The 14657-nt window shown below is 47.2% G+C and overlaps 1 protein-coding gene across 1 annotated transcript in view; it reads left to right on the top strand.

Annotated features, from left to right (window-relative positions):
- Nucleotides 1–14657, top strand: part of GPR179 (G protein-coupled receptor 179) — a 72126-nt gene that overhangs the window by 43048 nt on the left and 14421 nt on the right. The window contains exons 4-9 of the mRNA XM_048517813.1: nucleotides 219–442; nucleotides 5977–6045; nucleotides 10145–10254; nucleotides 11254–11492; nucleotides 13030–13168; nucleotides 14474–14579. Coding sequence (XP_048373770.1) covers nucleotides 219–442; nucleotides 5977–6045; nucleotides 10145–10254; nucleotides 11254–11492; nucleotides 13030–13168; nucleotides 14474–14579 — 887 coding nt within the window. The remainder of the gene's footprint in view (nucleotides 1–218; nucleotides 443–5976; nucleotides 6046–10144; nucleotides 10255–11253; nucleotides 11493–13029; nucleotides 13169–14473; nucleotides 14580–14657) is intronic.

Here is a 14657-nt window from a genome sequence, read left to right on the forward strand (position 1 = left end):
AAAAAGTAGATTTTAGCTTCATTTTCCTGGGTTCTTCTTCATGTGAGAGGTTGGAAACTAAACTGGTTTGTTGGTGAGGCATTCTATGATCTGGCCCAAGAACAAAGAAAGAAATCCTTTCCCGCCTCCTCCTCATTGTCTTATCTTGTACAATTCATTCTGGAGGTGGAAACCACTTTTTAAATATATGGCTGACCCACATTCCCCTCTTCCCCCAGGCAAAAGTTCCTCCCAATATGCAGGCCAGTATGGGACAGTGGAGTCTGGGAATTTGCTGGAGTGTCGCCCCTGCCAGCAAGGATGTAGCACTTGCATTGATGACACACCATGTTTGATCAAAGAAGATTGGTCTCTGAGGGCTGCCATCCTGGCTTTTCAGGCCTTCTGCATGCTGGCAGTCTTCCTCAGCATGCTGGTCTCCTACCACTTCAGGAAGAGCAAGGTAATGGAGCTGTGGCTTAATGGTACAGAACTTGCTTGGTGTGCAGAAGGACCCAGGTTCAATTCCCACCATCTCTAGCTAAATGGAGCAGGGAATAAGTGATGGGAAAGATCTCAGCCTGAGACCCTAGAGAGCTGTTGGTAGTCTGACCAGAGGCGTACCTAGGGAAAATGTAGCCCAGTGCAAAATCTGACTTTCCGCCGCCCTCCCCCACTACGATCAAACAACATTTTTTGCACCAGGTCTTGAAGACAGTGTATGGACCTGGGGTGGGTGGGAGGAGGAGGGGTGTGGGGATGATTTTCCACCTACCATGTGACTAATTGGCCGCAGCCCAGGGACATTTGACTCATATGTCCCCTTTGGCAGTACGCCATTGTCTGACTGGGTAAGATTCACCTTGATAACCAGTGTTCTGACCCAGTACAAGGCTGATTTATGTATTCACAAGTAAAGACAGTGATCATTGGCTAGTAGAAAGGCTAGGGGGCCTGAGGAAAGTCCTGGTTCATAGATCCATGATAGGACCTTGGGCAAAAACCAAGGCTGTGTATTCTTTGTGCTAGTTCATTAGCTAATTCATACACTGTGCTAAAGTATGCCCTCGCTGCAATGAACTCCTGGCACTCAAGGAACGTGTGCGTTCTCTTGAAGCCAAGGTGGCAGACCTGGAGAAGCTGAAAGAGGCAGAGAGGGTGACAGAAGAGGCTTTCAGGGACCTAACAGCCGGGTCCCACTCCCAAGGTGACATCTCTTCAGATGTCATGGAGAATGAAGGTCTTGGGGACGGAGGGTGCCAGTCTGAGGTGGGGGAAGATGCTCCCTTAGATGGGATCCCTTCCTTAACTGGTGATCAGGCTATCCTTCCTCAAGACTGAGGATAAACCCCTCGGGAGGTGGGGCTCCTTGTAGTGGGTGATCTCGATCAATAGGAAATGTAGAGAGTTGGGGTTTGTGGGAGAGGCTGATGACCGCGATGGTGACTTCTGTCTGCCCGCCTGGCGCTAAGGTTGCCATGGATGTCAGCAGTTGCTTCGGTTCTAGATAGGCTTTTAGACATTGTGCGCCGGGGTGGAGTCAAAGCAGTTGTGGTCCACATTGGCACCCACAACGACATTGGGAAATGTAGCCGGGAGTGTTCTGGAAGCCAAAATTAGGCTGCTAGGAAAAAAAAAAGGTTGAAGTCCAGGGACCTGGGCAAGGTAGCATTCTTACAGAAATGCTACTCCGCTCCACGCCAAGCAGGGCGCAGCTTGTGCAAGCTGAGAGATACAGGGTCTCAACAGCGGGATGAGAAGTTATGTAAGGCAGAGGCTTCCAGATGCAAGCCAGGAACTGGGGAACTCTTTTGGGACAAGGCAGGCTCAGTACAAACCGGACGGGGAGCTTCATCTTTAACCAAAGAGAAACCAGGCTGCTGGCGCCAAACATTAAAAAAAGGTGGCAGAACAGCTTTTAAACTCGATCACTGGGGAAAGCCGCATAGGAGCTGGAGGTGACTTGCCGGTTCGAATACAGTGCATTCTATGGGGATGCAGACAGAGAGGGAGGTTCTTCTAAATCAACCATTACATACAAGCTGCAGGAACATAGCAAATGTGCATGTGGACAAGGATAGTGTCTACAAAAAAAGACTCTGAGGGTAAAGCACATAAATCCCAGGCTAAGGACAGAGACAGGGTATACAGGTGTTCTCTATGCTAATAGTAGAAGCTATTTGACCTAAAATGGGGAGCTGGAGTACAGGAGCTCTTTGAATGAGGAGGACTTTGATATAGTGGGCATTACAGAGACATGGTGGACAACAGGAGAACCAGTGGATGCTGTTATACCAGGCTACAGGCTCTATAGGAAGGATAGGACAGGGCTGCGATTGGGGTGGAGCTGCCCTTTACATCAAAGAGAGCATAGTATCACATAAAATAGACAATGCAAGGGGAGCTGGTTCCCCTACAAAATCACTGTGGATATCAATACCAGGTGTGAAGGACAGTTTAATATTAGGGAATATATTATCGCCCCCCCTGGACCAAAGTGCGCCGCCAAGAGTGATTCTGAGATGGAAAGAGAAATTAAAGAGGCCAACAAAACAAAAAAAACAAAAAATGTAGTGGTAATGGGCAGATTTTAACTATCCCCATATAAACTGGCAGAAAATGCACAATGTTCAGGTCATAGTAAGGAGAGAGCATTCCTGGATATGCTAAATGACTGTGGTTCTTAGGAGCAGATGGTTGCAGTGGAACCAACCAGGGGAGAGGCGATCCTAGATCTAATTCTATGTGGGACTCCAGGACTCTGGTGCAGGAAGTCAGTAAGTTGTTGAGCCGAGTAGGGATAATGTTTACTCACAATGCTAAGTCAGATTCAGTATCCTCAAAGCATGCTTAACAAGTGGCAACTACTCAGTGTAGTGCTACATTCTACGCTTCAGAAAGCGGGAAATTTCTCAAAAGATGAGGGGGATAGGTGAGCAGGAAGCTGAAAGGGAAAAACGTGGCAAGAGAGTCAAACCTCGTCCAGGATGCTTGGAGGTTATTTAAAAACACAGTAATAAAAAAGCTCAGCTGGAATGTGTTCCACAAGTTAGAAAAAAAGGCAGCACTCCAGTCCAAAAAAAAAAGAAAAGCCACCATGGTTAACAAGAGAGGTTGACTTTAAATTATCAGAAAAAAGAAATGTCTTTGTGAAAATGGAAGTCCAGTTTGGCTGATGAAGAATATGAGAGGAACACAAACGGTGGCAAAAGAGAAGCAAGTTAGCTGTAAGGGAGGCAAAAGGATTATGAGTAACATTACGTATCTTTTGACCATCAAGACCAGCAACAAACAGTTCTTCAAGTACATCAAAAGCTATAGAAGCCAGCAAGGGAAGCAGTAGGCCCAAGTAGGATGACAAAGGAACAAAGGGTAAAGCAAAAGATGGCAGGAGATTGCAGAGAAGCTGAATGAATTCTTTTGCATCTGTCTTCACCCAAGAGGAGGTGGAGGAACATTCCCGTGCACCTGAACCAAGCTTCTAGGAGGTTTAACCGGAGGAACTAGCAAAGATAGTGGTGACAAGGAAGAAGTTCTGGCAGCCATTGATAAATTAAATGTTACCAAATCCCCTGGCCCAGATTGCATTCACCCAAGAATTCTCAAAGAGCTCAAGCATGAAATTGCTGATCTTCTCACTTTAATATGCAACTTATCCCTGAAATCAGGCTCCATCCCTGAAGACTGGAAGATGGCCAATGTCACACCAATCTTTAAGAAAGGATCTTAGAGGGATCCAGGAAATTACAGGCCAGTCAGTTTGACATCTGTTCCTGGTAAATTAGTAGAATCTATCATTAAAGATAAAATTATTAAACATGTAGAAAAGCAAGACCTGCTGAGAAAGAGTCAGCATGGCTTTGCAGAGGCAAATCCTGTCTTACAAACTTACTAGAGTTCTTTGAAGGTGCAAACAGGCATGTGGGCAGGGGTAAACCGGGCAGGACATTGTCTACTTGGATTTCCAAAGGCTTTTTTGACAAAGTTCCTCACCAGAGACTGTTGAGAAAAACTCAGCAAATGAAGGAATAAGAGGGAAGTCCTCCCATGGATTTAAAACTGGTTGAGAAACAGGAAACAAAGAGTGGGTGTAAATGGGAAGTTCTCACAATGGAGATGTCGGAGTGGTGTCCCCCCAAGGATCCGCTTGGGACCAGTGCTCTTTAACCTATTCATAAATGACCTGGAAGCAGGGGTGGGTAGCGCAGGCTGCTTTTCTTGCAGATGACACCACCATGTAGGGTGGTGGAGAACCACAAAGGATCAAGTGGCGAGCTCCAAGCGGACCTTGATAAATTAGGGTGAGTGGCTAAGAAATGGCACCTGCAGTTCAATACAGCAAACTGTAAAGTGATGCACATAGGCAAAAAAAAATCCAAACTTCACATAAGACGCCACAGGGGTCAGTGCTATCAGTCACAGACCAGGAAAGGGATTTAGGCGCCTTAGTTGATAGTTCCATTGGAATAAGTCAACCAATGCATGGCAGCTGTGAAAAGGGCAAACTTTATGCTGGGGATCATTAGAAAGGAAATTGATAATAAAACTGCAAAGATTGTCATGCCCTTATATAAAGCAGTGGTGCGACCGCGACTTGGAGTACTGTGTCCAGTTCTGGTCACGCAGATCTCAAAAGGATATTGAGGAGATATGAAAAAGTGCAGAGAAGGGCAACAAGGATGATTGAGGGGACTGGTTAGCACCTTCCCTATGGAGTGCAGAGGCTGCAGCGCTTTGGGGACTCCTTTTAGTTTGGAGAGAGGAGGCGGCTGAGGGGGGATATGATTGAAGCTCTACAAAATTATGCATGTGGGTAGGAAAATGCTTGACAGAGAGAAATTTTTCTCTTCTCACAATAACTAGGAAACCAGGGGCATTCATTGAAAAATGCTGGGGAAGAATTAGACTCACTGTGTGCTGGAAAACACTTCTTCTCACGCCTAACAACGCAGGATTGGTGTTTGGAATTATGCTTGCCACAGGAGTGTGGTGGGATGGCTGCACTAACCTGGATAGCTTCTTTAAAAGGGGCTTGGACAGATTTATGGGAGGAGAAGCTGATTTATGGCTACCAATCTTGATCCTCCTTGATCTGGAGGATTGTTAAATGCCTTTAACAGACCAGGTGATCGGGAGCAACAGTCGCGAGAAGCCGCCATTACAGCTCACATCCTGCAATGTGAGCTCCCACAGGCACCTGGTGGGCCACTGCGAGTAGCAGAGAGCTGGACTAGATGGACTTTGGTCTGATCCAGCTGGCTTGTTCTTATGTTCTTAAGTATCGACAATTTTGTGCTGAGAAAAAAAATGAACTCCACAATCGGTGTTAAGTTATACAGATTAGTCAATCAGTAATGTATATATTTGCAACCTATAGCTTCCTTCTGCTGGTCGTAGCATGGGGATAGAGGAAACTTCCCCACCCTCTCCATAACTCAGGGCAGCCAGTGAAGTTGATGAGCAGTTGATTCAGGAAAGACAAAAGGAAGTAGTTCGTCATATATCATGTAATCAACTTGTGGAACTCATGGCTACAAGATGTGGTGTTCAGTATCACCTTAGGGCCAAGTCACGTTTATGTCATATCCAGTAACAAATGAGTTCCACACTTCTGCTTTAATGGAAGATTGGACCACAAATTGTCATTAGTCATGATGGGTAGATGGAATCCTCCATTTTCCAAGGCAGTGTACCTCTGAATGCCAGTCGCTGAGTACGCAACATTGAGGGCAGAGCCATAGCAAGGGGAAACTGCGCCCAGGGCATGCATACGCCCTGCACCCCGCCACACCCCTGCAGCAGTGTATGCCCAGTGCGTCACGCCCCCCATGTCCCCTTGGCACTACGCCACTGGTTGAGGGGGAAACTTTATGGTACAGTTCTAAGGAGAGCCACTCCAGTCTAAGTCTATTCATTTCATTGTGCATCACCTCCAGATCCACAACCTTTGGTGGCCTTGGGTTGCACCACATCTCATATTTACCTCTGTTTTCCTAGAGGATTCGGGCTTCAGGTGTTATTCTTCTGGAGACGATACTGTTTGGCTCACTTCTTCTCTACTTTCCTGTGAGTATCTAGATTGAACCATAATGGGTTGTTTTCCCTAGGGTTCAGGGGTTCCCAAAAAGAGAGTAAACAAATATTGTCATGAGCCAGTCCCTGGGAGATGAGGAATCCAGCATGCAGCCTGAAGGCACTGTGGACCAGGAGCTGCAGACAACAGAGCTAGCTCCAAGCCCTGTCCTGCCAGCCAAGGCAGAACCAGCTCCAAGCCCTTCCCTACCAGAAGAGAAGACGAGTTTGGATTTATATGCCCTCTTTTTCTCCTGTAAGGAGACTTAAAGGGGCTTGCAATCTCCTTTCCCTTCCCCCACCCCACAACAAACACCCTGTGAGGTGGGTGGGCTGAGAGAGCTCTGAAGAACTGTGACTAGCCCAAGGAATACACAAGCAGAACCCACAACAGAGGCAGAACCAGCAACAGAGCCTTATGCCATGCAGCTGAGAGAGTCATCAGTTACTTCAGAGGAGCTGAGCAATGAGCCAACTGCACGAAGAAGGCAAAGGCAGCAGCTAAGTGTTAAAAGGAGAAGTGCCCACATTGCTGCTTGCTATAGCAGAAGGCTCTGTGAGCTTGAGCCATCTGCTTTCGAGGAGGACTGAGTCATCACAAGATCCTGGCCCCATTAGTAGGAGCGTCTTACTTCAGCCCTGTCTTGGGTGTAGCTCAGACTAGGTGCAATGAGCATGTTTCCTGGTAAGCTCAACATACCTGATCTTCCTCTGAATTGTGGCTGTCAGCCTGACCTCCTGCCTGTGCCTTCAGTGTGGACCATCTGACTATGCCTTTGCTTGCCCTCTGCCTTGACTCTGGACTGCTTTCTCCCACCTTTGCTTGCTCTCACCTTGACTCTGGACTGCTCGACCATGCCCTAGCTAACACCTATCAGCAGCGCAACTATTTCTCACAACAGGGGAAAACATTAGTTTCCAAACAAATGAAGGGTGAGAAGAACCATTCACCTGCAACCATTCTACCAGTTTTGTCGTTCCACTACTATTCCACTAGTGTTCATTCAGATAATAAAAATGAATGGGAATAACAGACGCCATTGGGTTTACCTGGGTTTAGTTTCCCTCAATTGCAAGGTGGTTTGCTTTTTAAAAGGTAGAGGTGCAAGCATTGAGTCATTACTGTCCCATCAGTTGACATTACATCACAACATTTACATCACAACATTACATCACAACATTTACTAGGCAGATTATGTTTTCCATTGCCTTCCCCAGTCATCTATACTTTACCTGTACTCATTTTACTGACCTTAGAAGGATAGAAAGCTGAGTCAGCCTTGAGCAGGCTACCTGAAACCGACTTCCATTGGGATTGAACTCAGATTGTGAGCAGAGTTTGGACTGTGGTACTGCAGCTTTCCATTTTGTGCCACAGGCTTGCTTTTTAACTGCCTCTGAAATTGGTACGCTTTCTCTCATCAGTCGAACATTTGGCAGGAAAGATTTCTTGGGCAAGGGGACACATTTCTGAGAGTTTTGTCTAAATTGGACAGAAAATACATTCATTTCAGCTAGAACATTTCTTGGCAAAACCTCGCTAGGGTTTCCAAGTAGGCTTGGCGACAGGCAGAAGGGCTGTGGGTGGGAATATGGGGGTGCCACAATGCCAGAAATGACACAGTGACATATTGCCAGAAACTGTGGTTTTACCATAGAGTTTACAGCACAGGCGTGCTGGGGGGAAATAGCACCCGAGGCAACACCAGCTCAGCTGGCGAGCAGCGCCCCAGCATGGGGGAAGCTGCCAGACGCAGGCCGGGTCACCGGACTGTGGGAGAGGCCACACAGGAACCCGGCTGGTGCCCACCCCCCCACCCCCATGTGACAAAATGGCAAGGGCCCGGGGACATGGGATACCCTGGTTTACAGTGATTCCTGTGCTACTTCTGGTTCTTTAGCAGAAGATGTGGCTCTGCAGCTGGCATCAAAGGGTTCCCCCACTGCAGGGACAGAACCCCTGATTCAAAACAATAACAACAGTGAACTTGTATAATAACAAGAAAACCTGCTTAGTCTCCCCGTCCTGAAATGCCGCTTGATGTTGCCTACAGACATTCAATCCTGAGCTTGCGTCCTCATGGACAACTTCCAAGGCTCTCGGAAATAATGATAAAGCCCGGCTTCCAAAATCATTGGATTCTGTGGGTTAAATCCAGCCAGCTTTTTTGCTAGTGAAAAGGGAAGGGGGTCTCTCCTTTGACGGCTGACAAAGGCTGTGCCGGGGATGATGGACAAAAGCCCTACATGGACAAAAGCCATGAGGAATAGGGGCCGTAGTGAGGAGGAGGATTTGGAGACACAGAGTGAAAAAGCTGGCTGTATCCAACCTTATGCCCAGAGTTAATTTCTGCACTGAATGCAATACACATCGCCCTGCTCTTCTGATGCTTATTAGCCATGGTAATGAGAAGGAAACCTGCCAAATCAGAGGCTTTCTAAATCCAGAGTATCTTGTTCTAGGGACTGGCCACAGGGAATAGAGGCTACCATTGTGCTGTGCCTGTGAAGGTCCTGCCAGAATCCAGCTAGGCCCAGTTCAAAGACCAAAAGCTAGCCAGATGGCTTGACCCAACCCAGTTATCAATTATTTGGGATGCTCTGGAGAAAATGGCTGGGACAGATTGCGGATGCAAATTTTGAGTCCCTGGGACAGCTGAGAAAACAGCTTTGCTGAAATAGTTTGGAGAAGAGTTTAAATTTATACCTCTTTTTTCTCAACCGTAAGGAGTTGCAGAGTGGCCTACAAACTCCTTCCCGTCTTTACAACAGACACCTTGTAAGGTAGAGGTGGGGCTGAGAGAGTTCTGAGAGAACTGTGACTAGCCCAAGGCCACCTAGCAGGCTTCACATGTAGGTGTGGGGATACAAACCCAGTTCACTAGGTAAGAGTTTCCTGCTCATGTGGAAGAGTGGGGAATTAAACCCACTTCTCTAGATTAGAGTCCATTGTTCTTTAACCACTATGTCATGCTGGCTGTAAGCTTTCAGTGCCATGCCGGGAAAGTGCAACTATGCTTTCCTGCTGTTCTCTTGTGGTAAAGGCCAGATGTCTTTAAAACATACGGGCACGAGCAGGGGCGTACCTAGGAAAACTGGTGCCCGGGGACAAAACCTGAGTTTGGATTTCGGGTCCGGTCCATATATGGGTGGCCACCCTCCCCCACCATGACCAAACAATGATTTTTTGTACCAGCTCACAAAACACCTCCCATTCCCATCAAAACATACCCTTTGGGGGTCCATAACTTTGCTGCCCCTGAACCAAACATCACCAAATTTGGGTGGTATCATCAGGACAGTCTCTAGATCCGTGGTGGCGAACCTTTGGCACTCCAGATGTTATGGACTACAATTCCCATCAGCCACTCCAATTGGCCATGCTGGCAGGGGCTGATGGGAATTGTAGTCCATAACATCTGGAGTGCCAAAGGTTCGTCACCACTGCTCTAGATGATACCCTGAAATTTTGGTGCCGCTAGCCTTAAACCGGAACGTGAAAAAACACTTTAAAATTTTAAAAACACACAAACGACCCTGAAATGTTGGCACCCTCCCACGTGACCAAAATGGGGGGCACCCGGGGACATAGGGTACCCCCTGTCCCTAGGCAGGAACACCACTGGGCACGGGATGTCTTTAAAAGTATGATGGTGGTAGAAAGTGCCATCAAATCGCAGTTGACTTAGGCGAGGTGACCAACCTATGGCGCTCCAGATGTTCATGAACTACAATTCCCAACAGCCCCAGCCATGCTGGTCAGGGCTGATGGGAATTGTAGTCCATGAACATCTGGAGCGTCATAGGTTGGCCACCCTGTTTTATAGTGACCCTGTAGAGTTTTCAAGGCAAGAGATGTTCGGAGCTGGTTTGCCATTGCCTTCCTCGGTGTGGGCTGAGAGAGAACTGTGACTGGCCCAAGGTCACCCAGCAAGCTTCATGTGGAGGAGGGGGAAAGCAAACCCGGCTCTTTAGATTAGAGAACTGTTCCTGGCTCTCATTTAAATATTCAAGTAGATTAATATCATTTGGGGAGGGAGGAGATAAAAGACACACCCAATAACTTTCTTTCCTGGCCTCTTGTTTCTTGCAGGTGTTTATTCTCTACTTCAAGCCGAGCATCTTTCGCTGCATTGTCCTGCGCTGGGTGCGTATGCTGGGTTTTGCCATTGTGTATGGAACGATTACTCTCAAACTGTACAGGTAAGAATATCAGGAAGGGGTTTAGGAAGACAATTAGAAGTGCATAATAATGAGCCAGATTGAAGGTCCATTTAGACCAGCATATTGACTCCAGCAGTGAGCAGAGATATGTCCTGTTGTTAGATTTAGTTTAGAATTATGGATCAGCCCAGTAGTGTGTGTGCGTGCTGTTTAAAAAACTTCCCAAGAGATAAATGTAAAAGGTAAAACTTACATTTATTCAAGCATCTCCAGTTCACAACTTTGTTCCAGGAAAAAGGTAGATAGTCTAGTCTAAAGAAATACTTTCCCTATGAACAAGTGGGCACTCTACCGCGCCATCATGTGTGTGCAAGTGAGAGAGTGCTACAGTGGGAAAGCCCCACTGTGGCAGGCTGTCATTGACCACGCGCTCAGGTCCAAAGCTAGGACAGAAGTGAAACCAGCATGGGGAAGAAAGGAAGTTAGTGGGCGGTCTCCTGGCCCAGACAAGGAGGGCAAACAAGAGAGGCAACAACACAGTTAGAGTGAGATACACAGCGCCCCCCAGTGTCCAGGCATGCAGAAGTCCCTTATTCCAACCCCTGTATGGTATTGTCCATCGGCACTATAAAACTATATCAGGTTTATGCCTGTTTTACTTCCTCAAGAAAGCTTATCGTTTGATAAGGAGTACTATTTGATAAGGAGCACTGTTCGTAGTTTGATAAGGAGCACTGTTTGTCAGGGATTCTTCATCCCTCTTCTTCCCATATTGATCAGTGATTGGATTCAGTATTAGGCTGTTTCATTTATAGAGGCTCAGGAATAGAACTTTTGATCTGAGCGCAAAATGTTCAGTCGTTGCCATCTCCAGCCTTTTTTTAAAAAAGGATTAGGTAATAGATAAGAAATAGCTGAAATCCTGCCTGTCAGAGTAGGCAGTACTGACCTCAAGGGACAAGTGATCGGACTCAGCGGGCAGCTTCATGCATTCGCTGTTCATTGGCCTCAGACCAGCTCTCTTTTCCTTCCCTGCAGGGTCTTAAAGGTCTTTATCTCCCGCACGGCCCAGCGAGTCCCTTATATGACCAGTGGGCGGGTTCTGAAGATGCTGGCTTTGATCCTGCTCTTAGTGCTTTGGTTCTTAGCAGCCTGGACCGTTGGGATGTTGGAGAACATAGAGAAGAACATCCCTCTGGTAGTCCGATCCCAGACCACGAATGGCCTCCAGTTCTACATCTGCGACCATGACCGCTGGGACTACATGATGGTGGTTGGTGAGGAGCACACCCCTAAGATGAGGCTTATCATATCTGTGGCAAGAAATTACCACCCTGGGGCAATGCGACACAAGTTCATAAGTTCAGCTGCAAGTTCCATCAAGAGAGTAGGAATGTCTGCCTGCAGGTGGCACCTGGGGATTCCCCAGAATTACAGTTTATCTCCAGACTATGGAGAAAATGAATGCTTTGTAGGGTGGAATCCAGACATTGTACTCTGCTGAGATCCCTGTCCTTTGCAGACTCCATCCCAGATTCTCCAGAAGTTTACCTAGATCTGGCAACCCTTCTCCCCTCCAGTAGCCAGCAGGGACCTCACAACCTTATCAGACAGGGTTCTGTCAATCAGCAGGAAGGGCAGCTTTCCAGCAGCCTGGTGACCAGACCAAGCTTGCTGCCGGGTTGGAGGAAGGTGGGAGGGAGTGTTGTCAGAATGCGAGGGAAGGCCCTCCCACCAATGGACACACAGGATTGAGTTCTGTGTGCTGATTGGTGGAGGGTTCGTTGTCGGAAGGCAGTGATTAGTGGCACGTTAGGGAATTATGTATGGTAAAGATGGTACTTTGATACAGGAACATTTATGCCAAAACGTATTTTTACTTTCAGACTTTCACATGGATGGGGGCGGGGAAAGAAGGGCTAGGTAGGCACTAGGACGCAGGCAAAGCATTCAGCATGCTTTGTTCTGCGGTGGAGGAATATACCATCTACTAACATCTTTATGTGAAGCAAAGTATAGTGACTTCCCCAGGTTTTGTTCCAAAAAACTCTGGAGCTACACATTAACAGGAACACTTTTTTTTTGCTGCAGTCTGAGAGTACTCTAGGTGTGTGCGAAGTGTTCTCCTCACAATGCTGAGTTCTCGTAGCCCAGGGAGTCCCAAACCTTTTGAGGCTCCCAACCTTTGGAATTCCGATGCAAGGCGGGTGGGCGCAGTCACAAAATGGCTGCCACAAGAGGCGGAGCTGCACACACAAAGGAACCCCAAGTACAAGGGGAGTGATTTTTAAAAATACACTGTCCGAGAGGTGAAATACATTGTCTGAGAGGTGTGTGAGAGAGAATAAAACCAGCACCACCAAAATAATATTATTTTAATCTGCTCAACCAATCAGGACTCAAATGGCTAATCAGAAGTCCTGCTGGGAAGGCCCCCTTTTGGCCCTATCCACTTTTTGAAAACAATTGATGGATGCCAGGAAAGAGTCAGTGGCCACCATGGTGCCCACAGCTCCATGTTGGGGAGGCCTGAATCTTACTCAGCCTTGACCAACCAGAAGTGAGCCAAACTTTAGAGTGAAGATGAATGGCTTCCAGCCTCCTTTGGTCATAGCCCCCCTTTTTCTTAGCAATTGGGAGGCTAGAAGAGGTGTTATTATTGAGATTAGGACCTGCCAGCACGAAGGTATTTATTTCCCACTTCTCCTTTTCTCAACCCTCAGTGGGGATGTTATTCTGGGGGTGGGGGAGATTAGGACCTGCCCTTTGAGAACTGTTTATTTCCCCTTCTCCTTTTTCTCAACTTCCCTCCAGCGGAGATGTTATTCTTGTTCTGGGGAAGTTTTCTCTGCTACGCCACACGGACGGTCCCTTCCGCTTTCCATGAGCCACGCTACATGGGAATTGCCCTCCACAACGAATTGATTGTTTCAGCTGCCTTCCACGTTGTCAGGTGAGAACAAATAAACCACCTGGGGGTTTCAGGTATTGCTGCTTGGCGGTAAGAGAGCGAGCTCTGCGCTAGGAATTCTTTTCGACTGCGTTTTCCCCCTGCGCAGATCTACAGTTGAAAGATTCATGAGAAAATTTACTCGCTGCCAATTTCTTCTTCCCCCCCAATTGTTATCTTCCCCCTCAAGCAGGATCTCGGCCTGCTTGAAGAAGTGAGCGGTGACTAATGAAATCTCATAGAAATGTAAAGTTGGAAGGGTACTCCAGGGTCATCTAGGACAACCTCCTGTGGGAAATTCATCCCACCATGCCCGGCACTGACCTCTGCTCCAAGCACAGAGGAAGAGAAAAACTCTCCAGGGTCTCTGGCCAATTTGGAGAATAATATCTGGCAACCGACATGACCCTGGGCACGCAAGAAAGGCCCACAGAGAGTGAAGGGATGACTCATTCCTTCCTCCCCTCCCTCTTATGATCTGCTTAAGTTCACAGAATCAGCATTTAAATAAATGTTGTTATTCTTCAGGATGCCGCTGGGGTTTTGTTTTTATCCTTCCGCTAGCCCCTGCTCTCTCAGCCTCTACAGATTTTACTGACAACAAATACTAGACCACGTCATAGATCTGGCGCATGGATGGTGTTGTGTTCAGGTCTTGGGTAAACAGCTAAGTATGGATTTAGAGAATGTGACCAGCATTAAGAGACCCACTAATTCAGGCGTGTAAACATGCAATTCTGGGGTTAGATCTAGCCCCTTGAGGGGGCTTATCAGGCCCATGAACCAGATGAGGCTACCCCACTGCAGAGGGGAAATGGCACCTATTATAGACCATAATAGGTCTATGTGACATGGGCTGATATCAGTGGTGGGATCCAAAAATTTTAATAACAGGTTCCTATAGTGGTGGGATTCAAACAGTGGCGCCGCCGCACACACATACCTCCAGTCCCTATTGGGCAGGGAGGTTACTTTAGTAACCCCTTCTTGGCACTCAGAAAAAATTAGTAACCTAAACACAGTGTGAAACAGACTTTTCTCTGTGATACACCTCTGGAGATGCCAGCCACAGATGCAGGCGAAACGTTAGGAATAAGATCTACCAGACCACGGCCACACAGCCCGGAAAACCCACCACAACCAGTTGAATTTGGCCTTGAAAGCCTTCGACAAAGCTGGAAAGTGTTTAAAATATGAAGCTGGAAAGTGTTCAGAAGTTCACTTGTTATCATTCTAACAGGGACTGACCTGCTTGCCAGCCCCCTCCTACCCGCCTTCACTGTTCAATGTATATATTTCTGGTTGTAGGTTTTTAATGGTTCCTTCTCTGCATCCAGACTGGACGCTGCTGCTGTTTTTCATTCACACACACATCACGACCACATTGACGTTGGCACTTCTTTTCATCCCAAAGGTACGAACTTGCAGCTTGCACGGAAAAATAAGAGCTTTTTCTGTCTTCGCTTCCAGCCTTCAAAAGTATTTTTTTTAT

Source organism: Sphaerodactylus townsendi, linkage group LG15 (genome assembly GCF_021028975.2).
Source record: "Sphaerodactylus townsendi isolate TG3544 linkage group LG15, MPM_Stown_v2.3, whole genome shotgun sequence".
NCBI lineage: Eukaryota > Metazoa > Chordata > Lepidosauria > Squamata > Sphaerodactylidae > Sphaerodactylus > Sphaerodactylus townsendi.